Source organism: Thermobia domestica, chromosome 7, assembly GCF_964235325.1.
Source record: "Thermobia domestica chromosome 7, izTheDome1.hap1.1, whole genome shotgun sequence".
Taxonomy (NCBI): Eukaryota; Metazoa; Arthropoda; class Insecta; order Zygentoma; family Lepismatidae; genus Thermobia; species Thermobia domestica.
This window is the reverse complement of record NC_137460.1, coordinates 30,546,688-30,564,226: the sequence shown is the minus strand read 5'-3', so window position 1 is coordinate 30,564,226 and position 17,539 is coordinate 30,546,688. Positions and strand designations below refer to the sequence as shown.

At 35.7% G+C, this 17,539-nt stretch overlaps 1 protein-coding gene across 3 annotated transcripts in view; it reads left to right on the top strand.

Moving 5' to 3' along the window:
• The first annotated feature begins 1,974 nt into the window (after positions 1–1,974).
• LOC145689969 (uncharacterized) overlaps positions 1,975–17,539 on the top strand; it is a 58,104-nt gene continuing 42,539 nt past the window's right edge. The window contains exons 1-2 of one of the 3 annotated variants that reach the window (XM_081764374.1): positions 1,975–2,525; positions 16,317–17,076. In XM_081764374.1, the coding sequence (XP_081620500.1) occupies positions 16,499–17,076 (578 nt within the window). In that variant the 5' untranslated portion in view covers positions 1,975–2,525; positions 16,317–16,498. Of the gene's footprint in view, positions 3,005–16,316; positions 17,077–17,539 lie in introns of all 3 variants that reach the window. The other 2 variants (XM_081764373.1, XM_081764372.1) reach the window with 2 other exon arrangements.

Here is a 17,539-nt window from a genome sequence, read left to right as displayed (position 1 = left end):
AAAATGTAAACTCTTGCTTCGTCGAAAATTACGTCATCTCTTCACAAAGGAACCTAGAATAACCCAAGAAATTTGGTTTACAATTTATTTAGAAAAAAGTGAATAATGAATTATCGTTAATGGAATGGTGGTTACGAACTGCTCATCCGCTTCTCCCGCGAGCATAGTGCGAAACGTGATTAAATGGGGCTAATATAATAAATGCTTTACCTCGTCGAAATTATGTTCCATTGTATATATATATTCCAATTTGTAATTTAAAATGAGGTGATTGTGTAGTGAATTTTACCTGTTACGACTTCAAATTATGTAATCTAACTATTACGAGTCGTCTCAAATTAATAATATTAAGTACATTAATATACAACTTAGATATTATGGCTTGGAAATATTTAACTTGTTGTTTGTCTTTTAGCATCAGTGCTTACACAACCCAACAATATTCATATTATTGATTTGTATCGGCACAATTGGAACAACTAAAACCTATCCTTAGAATACATTGTGAAAATATTATAACACGAACTCTGTGTTTCAAAGAATTTAGTCTTGCGGAGTCCATCCATGTTTATATTTGCGAACCAACGCTGAGATTAGTAACCAAGGATCTTATAAAATAAAGGATCTGCCCATATGTATCTTCATCCTATTAAATCAATAAAGCCAAGAAACAACCGAGCATCGGCACGTCTGATTAGCTACTCTCGTTTCCGCCATCGTCTCATTGGCTACTTTCGTTTCCGCCATGATTGTTGGCTCAAAACATTGCGATCCTATTGGGCGGAGTGAGCAGAATAGGGGTGGCGAAACTGTGACGTATGGCTTCAAGATTTTGTTGTAAGGGCAGATCCATTATTTTATAAGATCCTTGTTAGCAACAGTATATAAAATTGCTTGCGTTTACTGGAATTGAATCTGTAAATGCCATGAAATAACTCCCCAAATAGAGATCGATGAACCCGTGAATGCCATAGAACGGCCCCCTAGCAAACAGGAACGTAAGGGATCGAAACCCTGAACGTGATAGAATGTTTTCCCGAATAAGTACGTACAGGATCTGAACTCTGAACGCCTTATGAAGAGTTGTTTTGAGTATGATTAGAGACATACTAAAGACCTGACTACTGCAGGAAACATGTTAGTCGAACTTTTTAATATTGCATTAATCATGCATCAGAACAAGTGTGCGTAAGGCCCTGAATGTTCATAGAATATATTCCCTAACAAACACGTACAGGAAGTGAATCCTGATTGTCATAAGGCGGTCAGGTAAGACCTTCTTCACATTTAAACTGCAGCTACACCCTTCTTTTTTTTTTTTTTTTAAAAAAAAAAACATTTGGTAGTGTGAACATTTTTCCATTACACATTTCAATTACACTTATGCCTTTTCATAATACATTTTTCCACCTTTTTAATAGTCCATCTGAATAATTAAAGCCCTCTTTCAGTGACTGATCTTTTCCCTTATTGATTTTTCATATTTTGACTATGTTTTCCCGATTGTTACATTACGTCTCATATCAACTTTATTACTTGTGAATTTTCTACCACTTTTTAATACACCGTATTTTTTTTTTTTTATTTTTTGTCACTTTTACTAGTTAATATTTTCATTGAACACATAATACAACTCTTAAAAGAAATACAGCCGGGAACATGATTGGGGGAGGTTTTTCTTCGGCTTGCTGCTCCTGTGATACTGAAAATAGCGGGAGAACTCTGCAAACCTCCCTATTTCGATCTTTTTGTCGCTTTTGTCTTTTCTTCCTAATTCTGTTCTGTATTTAATTAAATTCTTTCATGAATCATAAATCCTCCGTGTGAGGTACACCTAAAACTATTTTCAATCGTAGCACACATGTCTGTATAGCTGGAGCACCTACCTATATGACCGATAATGGTCTAAGACAAAGCCAAAAAAAACCTGTAAAAGTTGTTCGACAGTGGCTGTTAGCGCTAGTGCCTCGTGTGTGGCGATGCTGTATGAGGAAGAGAGATGAGTGGGAATTCATATACACCTACACTACACTTACACTTTCGTTTACATTTACACGCACATACATCCCCCTTTTTTATACTCTTTCTTTTTTTTTTATTTTAGACTTCACGTTTTTCCTACTTTCTACCCTGTTCAACTTTGCTATCAGCTCTCTTTCACTGTCTGAACTTCTTTCCCGATTTTGACATTTTCCTGACTTTGATCTTTTTTCCGATTGTGACCTTTCTTCCCAATTATGTCTTGTATTATATTCAATTTTGTTACTGAATCACAAATCCTTTGTGTGAAGTAGACAAGGACAATTCTGCATATTTAGCACACATGACTTTAATGCTGGTGCACTTACCTATTTGACTGGTAATGGTCTCAAAACAAGACAATTCTGTAAACCTATGCTTCTGTACAGTATAGCTTTATTACTTTACTACATAAAACACTTTATTCAACACCGCAAAGACTCCGGTGCAAAAATATCGTCAGGGCCTTCGAGATAATCCATTCTGCTGCTGCCAGGAAGGTCTAGGTACCTTGAAACACCTAATCTATGCTTGTCCATACACAGCACAATGGACCAGTGTTTCTTACTTCCTTGGAGTCCTTTCTTGGTTATGATCCCATTCCCTTATCCATTAACAACTTCACAGTAATTTATCATCACCTTTAGCTTCCTCTTCTCCATAAGGTTGATCTGTAATCACTCACAGAGCCTCCATTATCTTTACCAGCGCTACATGTCTTCCTCATCTAAGCTAACCTTCTCCGTAATTTACCCTTGTACTTACCATTGTTAATACACCCAATGTTCAAGGCGTTGCTGCTGGAACATAGGAGGCGGAGCATCTCCTCCCTCAGACATGGAAGAAGTGGAAAACACTATTAATTTATTATAGGTTAATACTTTTTTTTATAACTGCCTGGAGGTGATTTAGCCTGAGATATCATATCATTAAATTCTATAAAAGAACAAAATACATGGAAAATTTAATACAGAAATTCCTGTAGGTAAGTAGGTCCGAGAGTAATTTGGGATAAAATACAGTTTTAGATGACGGGGGACGATACCCAGGATTTGTAGGTTAAGTTTAAGGATACATTTTAAATAATTATCCAAGAATTAAAGCTGTTTGAACAACTATCTCTTTCTTACTTTACAAACGCTTAAGGGGCTTACTATTTTTGAAACAAAACGAGTTATTAAAGAAAGAAAAAAAGGTAATTCTTAAGAACAGCTACTTCTCATCCCCGGTGCACGAGAATACTTCTTACTGTTGCACTAGCTACAAAATTGATTCTATTTGATGTACAAGTGGTAATACAACACATGAGAAACCCAGATCATGTTGTATTCACACTCCAATATGGAGTGAGAATAGAGCGTGATCTGTTGTATTACCACTTGTGCATCAAATAGAATCAATTTTGTAGCTAGTGCAACAGTAAGAAGTATCCACGTGCACGGAACATGCGAAATGCGTTCAATTGCCCCCACACATACTCATACATTAAGTACAAGGGCAAAACACAACGAGAGCGGAATACACACACATCTTCTTTTATTTCGAATCACTCATTAACTAATTAGAACTCACTCTTTTACCTACTTTTTAACATGCTAGATACTTAATGAATAATTCCTAAAAGTATGGCGCTTCTCGTCCTTTCCTAAATGGGAAGCGCGGCTCCTTAAGTATAACCGAAAAAAAAAAAAAGCTTTAAATAATCATCTGGCGTTTTGCATTGTTATTGGCCAGCACATCCCAAATATTTGCGTACAGACTGATAAGGTTATGATTAAGAATAGTTCGTCGTAAAAATAATTTTGTGGCTAAAATGAGCGAGTGAACGTGAAAGAGGATGGTGTAGAATATTGGTCGAGCAAGAGAATTTTTCAGAATATAGAAAATCAGTATTTCATATTTAAAAAGGAAACAAAAAAAAGTAAATTATTACAATAATTATATTAATGTTAAGTGGGTGATTACACAAGAAAGATAATTGTCTGACGTACTAATTTGCAGTGGTGGAGCATTTCTATCCAATGTAGAAGAGTATTTTGACTGTTGTTTACCTTTGGGTGGCCGCTTTTCTACGATATTCTTTCTTGCGATATTCTATTCCGATTCCGTGGTTTTATGGTTTCACACGTTAAATTATGTTACGGTACCAACATTTATTTCAGATAGTATTACCGAGCGAACGTTAGTGAGTGTAGTCGGGATGGAGCTGCACTGGCCACGTTGTTTCCTGTCTTCGTCACCATCAATTATTTTTTTTCTCATAAATCGGTTCCACTTACTTTTACGGTTTGTACAGGTCCTCTACTACCTTCAAAAAATTGTGTACGATACTTTCTTGACTGCTGAAACACCATTATCAACTCATTTCTTCTGTAAGTCATCCTAATTTTGCTAATTCTAGCCTGTGTTTACGTCTCTATTGCTTCTTTTAATGCAAATTTTTCTTTCCAATATTCTCATTTATCTCGCGTACACTCCGTCGCTGACGCGCCTGCACCCTATAGACGCGAGAACGCGCTCCCTCCTGCTACGTTCCTCCCTAACTCGCATAGCTTAGCTTCTCGCGCTTTTTGGCCATCAAGCACAAGTAACTTTGTTTTTTGCACAGACTATTATCTTGCATACATCCGAACTCGTATTGGTACTCCTAAGGGAATGTTATTGTAAACTGTGTTTGCACCAATGTATGCAACTCCTTCCCAAGTAAACAATTCCTAAGATGCTGCGAGTTAATTTCATTATAGAACAATTCCATTTAACGGATGGAAGGTACTAGAATAGCTTGTAGTAATTTGCAATCCGTATCAGTTTCCACGCATGGTGTCAATTCATAGAAAATCTTCAAGCCTGCGCCAGAGTAATATAAGATCTTAAAGAATTATTTAAAACAAGAAAATAAAAACGAAAGCTTTATATTAACGTTTTTCATTCTTTATGCCAAACGATGTGTTATGAAAACTTTTTTTTTTTCCCCAAGAGATATAGATACACCAACAAGTTATGGTTTCTAGATTCCCCAATTTGGTTATCAAAGAATATTTCTTGTTGTCTTGGAAAAAATTCCTTCACAGGGATGCTTAAAATTCCAAAATTGATTCTTTATTTCCTCACTAATGATTATGCGGTATATTGGTTATAAAATCAAGAAATAAGTTTGAAAATATACAAGCTTGCAACTGTCTTAGACGCAAGCAGTTATTATTGTTAACCTCACCCTGCTTTTTACATGATCATAATTTTTCATGAATAACCTACGTTAGCTTACAACGTACGTATGCGAAGCGTGACAGCTAGATATTTATGAAAAATTTTACCCTGAATAATTGTGGTTCGGTAATCATCGTGCTGATAGTCAGTTGGTGCGAAAATGCCTTGTTTACCTGCTACGTATAATCCATGTACCAGGAAGTGATCGGGGGAGACTGTGCCGAGTTATACCCCAGAATGAAAGAAAAACGAAGAAAATGAAAATGTGTGCAGATTGCCTGATACCTACGGGAGGGGGACACGTAACCAAGAACAAGACAGTAGGCTTAAACAAGCAGTGTCCCCACCCTAACGCAAACTTATATCTTTTCAAATAGAACGTATATTATTTTGTGACATTAAAACAATTATCATAAAACGTGGAAGAAAATAGGCAAAAGTTTTTGTTGCCAGTAAGGGAGATATGAGGCTCTAAATTTGAGAAATTATAAGATCAATGCAGAGAAACGAACAAATGTATTATAACAAGAAGACTGCAGAAGGAACAAATATACAATAGGGAGTAAACTACAGCATGCATATCATCCAGTGATTAACGAGCTTAATACATGATTCACTCAAAACAAAGAACACATGTTATAGTAGTCGTAGAAAGAAATCCCATGTAACATAATACTGAAGTGTGAACAGCAAGTCTTCTAGAAGCGCAGTAATTCCAGTGGCATTTGTGTAGAATTGATATATTGAACCGTCCAAACCACAGAAACAACGGCGTAGAATTTGAAAAGATTATAGTAAAGCTGTGGTACGAAAGGTAACAAATCTGTGATAAGGAAATACATCAAAATCGATTCTCAAATATTAATTGCCTGCGATGGGTGTCAGTTGAGAATGTAGAAAAAAATTAGCATGTGAGACAATGATGAACACAAAACACATCCAGATATACCAAAAATATACAGACACAAATTATTTTAACGTAATACAGCAATGCATACTACAGGAAATCCATAAGTAGCGGCAAAATACGTACATTTTTCGCCCTAGCCACACACTCGATAAAAAGTTGGTATGTTCTGACATATTCAGGGGTGATGATGTGGTTCCAGAATGAATTGTCCAAGACAAAGCAGCATGGAGCACTACAAACGCTCTTTGTTCACACTTTTGGGAATATTCACTATGGTCATCGTGCACTGTGAACCGTCTTTTAAGAGCATTTTCGAACGCAAAAACTGTCATCCGTCACATAGCCACATTTCTACCATGCATATGGGATCGTATTCTTTAGCTCAGCAGAATAATACTGGTGCTAAATCACAGTGTAATTTTATGAGTAATGCTCTATCACGCAGTTTATCTTGCGTACGAGCAGAGATAAATTGGGGCCGCAGATAATCCTCGAGCTTGCAAATCACCATTTTATTTATATTGCCTTAAAAAGTAGACATCAAGTGGCTGGATAAATCTTGTGCTTTTCGATGCTATGACCTTAGTACAATTGTTTTAGCCATGTTAACAGGTCAGACACTGTAACCGACCAGAGTCAGGGTTTAAAAAAACCCGGGCTTTTTTGAAAAAGCCCAACCCACCTGGGCCCATATGGGTTTTTTCGGGTTTAATCGTTTTTTTTTTGAAATATTGTAATGTCTTTGGGGTGAAAGTGTTAAAATGTGATTTATATTTCAAGATTGTCATTGTCACAACTTGCAACAATTTTCTACTCGGTGCTGTTTTGAACAAAATGGCCGCCATTTTGAAATTTTACTTTCAATCGCCGAGAAAATCTATACAGCAAATTTAGCATGTCTCGTGATTCCACAGCCAAAATTTCAACTTAAAAGATTGAAAATTGCGTTTCATAGCATGGATACTCGCTGGTTTGAAAAAATGGCTGCCATTTTGATATTTTACGTTAGTATGCCGCCAAAATGTATACAAGAAATTTACAGTGTCTCGTACTTGTACTCTGAAAATTTTAACTTAAAAGGCCGAAAGTTGTACCCTGTAGTGTGTGGTAAAGGCAGACAAACGAGTTGAGTTGATTTTGTGTTTAACGTCTCTTTCAGCAGTGAGGCTATATGAGACGGAACCTACTGATTAACGTGGAATCCGAACCACATGAGCTTCCTCCGAGAAGCAAACCCGGGTACTACGCCGAAGACGCGTACATTAACCGCATAGCCATGAAGGAGCTCGGCAGACAAACGAACAAATATAGATCAAGTCATCCAGAAGCCTGACTGACGTTCGCCAAATATGAATACCAAAAGGGGTCTATTAAATTAAAACAAAGATACAATTCATGTTGTATGAAATAAATAAATGTTTTAAAATGTCTTATATGAAATTAACATCTTCCAGCGTAAATAAATCTGCCATATTTTCTTAATGAGAATACGGGACACCTCAGATCCCCCCCCCCTTCAACTTTCCAACAATGCAATGAACTGTAGTCGGGTTATGAATAAAAGTATAATAGGCCGCGGTGGCTCAGTGGTAGAGCGTTCACCTTTAGTGTATGGGGTTCTTAGTTCGATCCCACTCGCGACAAGTGAGCTTTGTGGTGGACAAACACCTTGTGTGTGGGTTTTCTCGGGATTCTCACGTTTCCTCCCATTTTCTTCATTCCGTCATTTCATTCATTTCTCATCATCACCGTCACCTTGAGCATAGCAGGCATAACTATGAGAGTTAGAGATTTCATTTTATTTATTTATTTTTTTTTTCAAGAATACAATAGACGAAAGTTCACTAAGCAGCAGCTGCTTTTCTCTGTTCGTACCCTGCAATTAATTGTACAGACTGAAGATGCTTAAAAACTTAAGATGTGCTATAAAAATGCTTTACAGGAAAACAATATGCAAATTATTTAAATCAGTGGTACAATCTACATTAAATATTCTTCGCGCGTTTAGCAATATTTATTTACATGGCTCTATTTGCCAAAATTACGTTCGTCAGTTTAATCTGATGAAAAAAATTGATTTTTCTCCTTGTGTCGTGTGTAATTGTCAGGACCAGATTTACATTTTTTTAAGACCTGGACCAAAGCACAATTCTGCGCCCCTAGCCTCTGAAAAGGATTATAATTCTTCTTACCTTATCTAATGTGTTGCTGGAGAAAAGTTCAGTCATCTTCCGTGTGTTTGTAAATGTAAAAACACTTAAAGCCATTTTTTTTTTAATGTTCCGGAGAGTATTCGAGTTTCCATCAAGTGCAATGAAAAAAGTAGCATTGCAAATTTCGCTCGCTATCAAGTCGAACAGGATGGTGTAATAACTTCATGCTGTTGCATGCAACAGCGTACTGTTCATTCACTAATTACAGGATTCCCAGCCAATGTCAGAATTTTTTGTTTCACTTTTCCAATAAGCTGATATTGATAGCAGAAATGGAACGGAGTTAAAATACGGGACATTTCCCTGTCCCGACTAAATTTACGGGGATGCGGGACACTCGGGCTTAAAAGCGGGACTGTCCCATTTTTTACAGGACGTATGGCAGGCTTAAGCGTAAAATAAATAGTTTTTTTGTTGAAGTATTCATTTTCGATCCTTCTGCGTTTAATTCGGAAATTTCCCGAGCATTTCTTTCACAGCGTGTACATAAAATCTTCCACTAGTACGGAAATTTGAACTCAGCACTTAAAATAGTAAGCTTTACATAGTCTTCGGAACCCCGAGCATTAAGCCTCTTAAATTTGACAAGAATTTTTACGCTACTGATTGTATTGATTCTACAGAATGCTTAGTAGAGTAGGAGTAGGAACAAATGACTGAAATAAACTGTTGTTGTAAAACCGAATTTTAGTTGAAGAAACTTCTTTTTTTACATCAAAGGCAAGAAATAATACTAATACTTTTACTAATGTATTTACATATGTACTATTAGTACCGGCACCTATGACCTTAAACCCGTCAAACGTATGAGTGACAATGTCCCTCGGTGTCGCCAAGTCGAGGAGCACACTATTCATGGAAAATATTTTCTAAAGTACAATTTGTTCTATAACTATCTCAAGTTAAGATAAGTTTTTTTCTTAATCATTTAGGGCATTCAGAACTTTATAAAGGTCTTATGTTGAATGTTGTTTATACCTTAATGCGAAAGCTTCTAATTCGCCCAAGGAAAGTCTAAAATCTGATAAAAATAACTTACAATGTGATTACCTTTGTTGTACCAATAATATACTAACAAATAAGTCAAAAACCCAGGTGGGTCCAACCCGAAAATACCCACCGGGTTTTTTCGGGCTGGGTCCACTTGGGCAAACCCTGACCAGAGTTCAGTGTTCTCTGTTCGTGGTTCGTTGTACTACCAATAAGTATTCTCCTGAGACCTGAACTTAACTGGATAGGACGATGAAGGACCTCTCTAAGAAAGGGTTACAAATTGTTTCCAAATCGCTCGTCGGTCTCAATGATGAAATGAGCATTAGGCGCAGAGAGGTTCGGATATCTCGTCTCGAGAAGCTCACGGACGGTGAGACGGTCATCCAGACCCTAACGCACACAAACATCGTTCACGTAAACAACGAAAACACGCAGGATTAAATAACACTGTTCTTATTTATTAGAATACTAATATATAAAAAAAATAACGAAGAGAAAGGAACACAACACAACACAGAATATGTATAATAATCTTCATTACTAAAATCACACTTTGACTTTTTAATGAACTGTAGCCATTTATATATATATATATATATATATATATATATATATATATATATATATATATATATATGAGATTATATCTGAAATTTCACTATGAATGCTTCTCTCACACCATTGACGCACTTGGGGGATTAGCACTGGGAAAAGTTTGCGGGATAATCCCACGTAGAAATCCAGTTGCTGCGCCAAACAATCCTGAAGCGTTAAGATGAATCATCTGCAAATTAAAAAAAAAGTCTCCAAAGTAGAATGCCAATGTTGGAGGGCGCGTTTATAACTTACAAGTACGCACAAGGTATAGGAACCTGGGACTTCACTAGTTGGGGCTAGCCGTAAGAAAACGTCCTTCACCGGCTGATACCTTTTGCCCCTTAATACAAAATCATACTTAATTCCCGACGCAACGTGCGTGGTGGCTGCACTCAATACCGGAGTCAAACTCCCCGAGCTCAAAAGTTCAGGATACGAGCTGTAGTGGTCGACTGAAGATTGTTGGCATTTCATTTCAAAAACCACTGAGTTAAAGCACTTGTATGTACATGCAAACAGAACACGAAAAATAATTTATGTTAATTTTAGTCGTTTGTCCACGATGCGAGACATTACGATAATTCGGGCGTGAGAAAGTACAGATAAGGACCTGCAAAAGCGATGAGACTGGTGCCATTCGGTCACTTGAATACCTGGTAGCTAGTATTTCTATAAATGATTAAAGAAAGCACTTAATTCAGTTCCAAATAAGTCCAGAATATATACTGTGCGTATAATAAGTCAGGGAGAAACACTAAGAAGGTTTGTGGCTCACTGAAATGTTATGATCAAAAAGCAATGTTTCAAATATATAAATGAGAAAACAATGAGAGACTTCTTTGTCCAGTTGTGTGGGAAAGAATGAATTCCCACCGAAGAAAGAACTTATTTGCGTCGCAGAATAAAGTATAAATCGAAAATAATAATCACTGTCTTTACGAAATATACAGAGCGTCCACAAAAAATACTTCTATAACCTGGTAGCGGTTATAACATCATCTGCGCTGAACATAGTTTTATCTGTTTCTCCAGTTCAGGAGTCGAGCAAAGCCAGTGAATCATATTTTACATCAAGAATAGACACTTCCTTTAACCATCATTTTACATGTTATCGTGTCAGTTTATCTGATTAGTTCGCCGGCAGATGACATTGAAGGGAGTATATCGTGCTAAATGTTCTTTTACTTTAGAATCGAACATGCCATTAGGCTCTTGGGAACATGTACAAGCGAGTCCCTAAGTTCACTGGGGAGAACAAAATTTGTATAGTCTGAATTAATGCTGTAGTATATTTTTCACCCTATTCGCAGTGTTCTATTTGATATAATTTCATATTCAAACCGAGATTGGTTAGTGTTAAATACGCAGTTGGGATTGTACGGTTTCCCATGTATGATGCCAATAACATAATTGACAAACATGTGGGCTTTATTAAGCAATTTATCTTCATTTTCCATGTCTGTCCTTGCCAAAAATTATTATCTTTCTTGAAAGGATCCCGTATTTTCGCTTAAATTTGTGAATAAACACAAGCGGAACACGGAAAGAGTTTAACACGTCATGGATAAACGTTATGTTGAACATAGTTACTCTCGACTGACACCTATCACAGATCATTAACCTTTGAGAATCGATTCTGTGATGTTTACTTGTCACAGATTTGTTACCTTTCGTATCACAGCCTTTCTGCATTCTTTTTTAGGTTCTGCGCCCTCTTTCCTGTGGGTTGGAGCGCATGAAAGATTTTATGCAGTGTTGCAACCCCACAACAGTTTCTTTAATATCTCACGGGAACAGTTCGATTTGGCAATTCCATGCAAACTCCATTAAAATTGCTGGGCTACAGGAGAAGTTCCTCTTCACACTTCCTCATTATCTCGCATGGGACTTCTTCTTTCTACGGCTACTATAACATGTGTTTTTTTTTTTTTTTTTTTGCGTGATTTCTATATGAAGCTTCTTAATCGCTGGATGCTGTGCATGATGTAGTTTTCTCCGTACCGTCTATATGTTCCTCGTAATTCCCCAAATTTAGAGCCTCATATCTCCCTTATTTGGCAACACGGACAACTTACCTTTTGCCTATTTTCTTTCAAGTTTTATACTAATTTTTTTTTAAATATCATAAAATGGTATACGTTCTATTTGAAAAACTAAAAGTTTGTGGTGGGCTGGGAACGCTACTTGTATGATCCCACTGTCTTGTTCTTGATTACGTTCCGTTTCCCGTAGGTATCAGTTTACTTGCACATTTTTTCATTTCTTCGTTTTTCCGGTAATTTTGGGTATAACTCGGCACACTGCGTGGTATATGTATTATATGTAACACCGTCACCACGATGATTAGCTATCCACAATTAGTCAGGGTACCAATTTTCATAAATAGCAAGCTGTCAAGGTTTTGCATGTCCTTTGTTAATACAGGTTTTGTTTCCATCATTTACCTTAGTATATTCGTTTGGCGTGACGGGTCCTATTGGAACTTATCCCAATTACACAAGCGAAGTCTCATTAAAAATTCAGTTTAGGTGATGGTGACCGATCTTAGCGGCAGTGGTTGTAAGAGAGAAAACGATTGTTTTTCTTGTCTTTTTCATATGTTCGTCGAGATTCTTTCGGTCTTTGCACGGAAATCCTTTAAAAACGAGGCACCCCGTAGCTATAACTAAATATATATATACCATAACTAAAATAGTTTTTCATGTTTGTTAGAAAATACGTATTGATAGTAGTGCGGAATTGATTTTTCAGAAGAGCATAATTCTCTTGCACTTACATGCTGTAAAAATGGTAATCACAAGTCGAGTTATAGAAACTAAATATATAGATATCGATATGAACAAAGCTTATGTAATTTTCAGAAATCTAGCTTTAAGGTTTGACATTTGAAAAAAAAAAATCCATCCATTTTACTATACGGATCCATAGTATAAGTAATAGTAGTAGTAGTATTAGTTGGAACGGGTTAGAAGCTGCGCAGGGATTTGTTGGCTTCTGTTCTCGACATGAAGTGGGCAAATTAAATACTTCTCCAAATTTTTCCGTACATTTTACAATCTGTGGATCTCTATAATAAAACTGCACCAAAAAACTGTCTTCTGATAAGTGTTTTCCTTTGTTAAATCGTCCAAATAGAAATTAGGACGCAGAGGTCTTTCGTTGAAATTTGTTCCGGAACAGGCCAACCCTGCAATATATCAAGTAGAGTAAGGTGACTTACAAGGAAGGTCCATAAACCGTGAGAGTTTTTTGAAAAATAGTGACAAGATTCAGTTCGAGCTACTAAGGAACGCAGTAATAGTCACTCGATGCGCAAATGCTTCGTTGAGGTGTTACATCGACGCCATTTTGAAATCCGGTACGCAAAATTCTTCATGTTTAACATGAACGTTTAACGATAGGTCGAAGGACAGTTTCATTTTAGTAACGTAGTGCTTCACAGGTAAATCAGAATTAACTGCTTTGTGATTATTTATCTAAAATAATTAAAATGCGTAACATACATATGGATAACGGAGAAATTTGATATTATTATTGTGTGAATAATAATTATTATTCTTATTTTTATTTTATTTTACGTTAGCTTAGAAATTGTATACTATTTTCTGTACGTATCGCAAAACCACAAACGGCAAGCTTTGGCAGTATGATCAGTTTTATCAAACTCACTTTAGAGAGTTTCGTACGAATACCTTGGATAAATGCTAAAAACGATGGAATTTAAGCGTATATGGATTATTCATATACTAGGAAGTTCGGAAATTCTGGCTTAAAATAGTCTTGAAACTTTCTGGATATAAATTGAACTGGGCAGATGCTTGTTGGCAGAATATGTACTCCAAGGAGTTAAAATAATCGTCTATTCATTTTTAAATTGTATTTTGTTGAAAGAAATAATTTTATGATTCTGCTTATAATAGATTTGGTAACTAACAGATTCCGCAACAGAACCTAAAACATCTCTTAGTGCACACAAATATTTCAAACAAAAGATGTGAATGCTTCTGAAATTAGGGACGTCTTAGGTATATCCCCATAGAAACAATTTCAGTTTCAAATATAAATAAGAGTTGATTTTGCTCCATTGAAAAGTTATTTAAATTATTAACTGAGGAGACACTTCGCCATATTCAATAATTAGTACTTCTTTCAACACAAGCCAAATTTCCGCTGTTTTGATTGAATACGTTGGAGTTTGCTGCTCCTGAATTGAAACATTCCCGAGACGCCACTCTTTTCAAAAATTGTAGCGATCGTTTTCGCATATGCACTTTTGTACTTTGCTTTAGTTTTAAACAGTTACTATTATTTTGAGTTGCAGCATACGTAAACCCTCCTATAAATGTACATATTAGCAAAGTGAATCCCCCAGTTTTTATTTAAACTTTGATATTTTCTCCCATAGACGTATACGCGAGAGGCCACTCATTTCAAAAGCATTACCACGTGTTGGACACATGCTCTTGGTTTTTTTTTTCGATTATTTATGTGACTTATGAGCTCCGTTAGATTCGTGAATCACCGTGTAGTATGCATGAGAATTAACGGCTTGAAAGCAGTTTGTTATCACCACTCGAGAACCTCAGTTGTGTATTTTAGCATCCAGATTGCACGTAGCTTTACTTAGTTCGTTTCTGCTAGTATAGTTCTATAGCTTCTACTTCATCTTTACTAGTTTGAGCGCCTTACTTGTACTCGCACTATTTCGTTTTCCTCACCCTACCATTCTTGTCATATCTGATTGTGCGAAAGCTTGTACAAGAGAAAGTTCAATTACAAGGATAAAATTATGTTTGAAGAAGGGAAAGATAGTCCTTGTAGGAAAAAATATAATATGCAAGTTAATCTGTTTTAAGATATAAATTGGTAAAGTCAAATAGTCGTAACCACACTATACCGTTTGGATAAGGAACCATTTCTACCAGTAAGATTTAGACGATCACTGATGAAAGTTCCTTATAAAACACTTATAAATGAAGTCCCAACTCCGTAAAGAACAGCTGATTGTCTTTCGCAGAAAGAGTTATTTTCTGAAGTTCTTGTTGAGTATAGTGCCTAAAGGCGAGTCTTAATCTATTATAGATTAATTCGATAAACTCGTGTCAGCCTTCTAAGGTATTGCTTAATGGTTTAATAATTCTTGTGGAATTTCAGTTACTCTGTGTGCATATCGTAAATCTCAAACACTTGTGACAATTGTCCGTAAGTTTAATTTAGTGAATTCAAAATTTCAGAGGTGTAAAAGAATTATAGACGTTTGGATGCAGTGCAAGAAACGAAAATATAATAAACGGGGAACTAAAAAAATATGATGGTACTATTTTAACGTTCTGTAAAATCTTTTATCCTAGCAACTGATACATTGAAATTGAGAAGTAATATTTAGAAAACCAATTTTGCCAGCTCTGCAAAATGGATATTGACCCACACAATATAGAAACCGAGAGTTGTCAATAAAAATATAATAACCAAGTGAGCTATGTTTTGTAGTGGGAAACTACCGTTTCAGTGGTAAAAATACTGAAGGCTGAGTCCGTGACTAATGGAAGACCTTTCAGTACTAAAATAATTGTAGGTAATGCTAAGGAAAAAACAAACTAGGAAAAATATCTATAGGCCAATTTTTACTTGACAGCGACACATGAGCGGCAATATATTCAAGTCGAATTGAATTGAAGTCATATAATTGTAGAATTGTAGAAGTCATATAATTCTTAAATAGTTGCATTGATGATAGGATTTTAAAATGTCTTTCAAAGCGGACGTTACATTTAAGCAACCATACACCTTAACATAGACTGTGAACTGCTGGTTTATTCTTTATCCCAGACAAGTACAACGGGATGTGCATTGGACAATTTGTCGTGAAAATTGCATACTTGAAAATTGAATACTTGGAATCAGAATACAGTAATGATTTATCTGGGTACGTCAAAGGATACATCATTGTAATTTTATTTGAAGATTACTTTTTGCGAAGATTCCATGTTGCTAGGTTTAGAAGCTAAAGCATGTTCATTTCTTGAGGTGAAGACAGTCTTTTTGTTGACTCATGTCGTTATCTTGAAATGCTTTCTGTCTAACCACCCAAGTTTCTCTACTAAAACTAAATTTGACATTTTCAAAGTTTCAACATTTTAGTCAAAGGTACGTATATGTGAAATTACAAACTTCCTATTGCACATCCATATACTAGATAAATTACATTTTCTTAAAATTTTAATATACTAATCAGAATGCTTTCAGTTAATTTTATCTTTACTGCTCAAATTACTAAGATGTGTACACATAACGAACAACTTTGAATCCTTTAGTAGCCTGTAAATAATAATAACGCTTATCTGTTGCAGAATAATAATTCCATTCATCTTTTGCAGGTTATTGAATATGATAAAGGAACTTTCCCGCTGCAATTAAAGTTGTTATAGATGTGACTTAAATTGATGTCTCACTTCGAAGTAGCATTTTGCGGAAAATATATTTCATTGCAGCTTTCTAACGAACTATTTTTATTTATCATAGTAAAAGCTCATTTTTCTTTTTTTTTTCACCAAGCAAAATGTTTCTCACTAAGAAAGCTATTGTCTTATGTGAGCGACTTCCTCTTGATTTAAGTGTTTCTAAAACTAACGTAAAATTTGAAATTTTTAATCCCAGTGAGGTGAAATATAAAGTGAAAGATACAAAACAGAGTTTTTCTGTTCACGAGCAAACTAGCTGCAATAACTCGGCATCTGCTGAAAGCGATTCAAATCTTAAGGTTAAGAAGACAGGATTGACGTGCTTTGTTCCTAAGAATGACGTTCCTTTTTTAACTAATTCTAGTGGAAGAAACTTTTCAAATGACAGAACTGATTACATAAGTACAGAAGTGAGCATAACAAGCCTAGCATCGTCAGCTAAACATGTACCTCTGTTAATCGAAAATATTGTAGAAACTGATGGAACTAGTTATTCAAGTTTTCCATTAGAATTCAGTGGAGACAGTTCCTCGATCAAGAATGCTTCGTTACAGTTTCAATCTTCTAAAGATTTAGTGGTTGTAAATAAATTCATGGATGACGTGAGGAAAGCTGAGGAAAAATGTAATACCGAAGATGATACTGCTGCATTTTCGACGGATTCTTCCATACAAAGGTATGTATTGATTTACGGCGCCAATGCTTTTTCTCAAGAAGTTAGGGTATAACCTCAGCTATCATTGTTGCAAAATAGAATCTACGTATATTTGAACCTGCAAATTTTATTTGTTTAACGGTAGTAAATCTCAACTTGCCAACCGCTAATACTACCTGAAAAGGAGGTGAAATTTACTGGAGGTGTTAAGAAAATGGTTTCAGCTGCTTCATTATTTTTGAAAAATATCTTTGTGATTTCAAAGTTTCAGATTAGTCTTAATTTGTAACAGGTTATTAGGTGTGTCATCGGTAAACTTGTAACACATAATCTTTATAGGTTAAGGAAGGAAGTATGTATGTTCTATTTTTTATATATAATTTGCTAGGACAAAACGTATAATAAGTCTCTTACAAACAATTCTTCGGATAGAACAGTAAGGAAAACTTAATATTTTTCCTTGTATTACATTCAGTATGTGCCA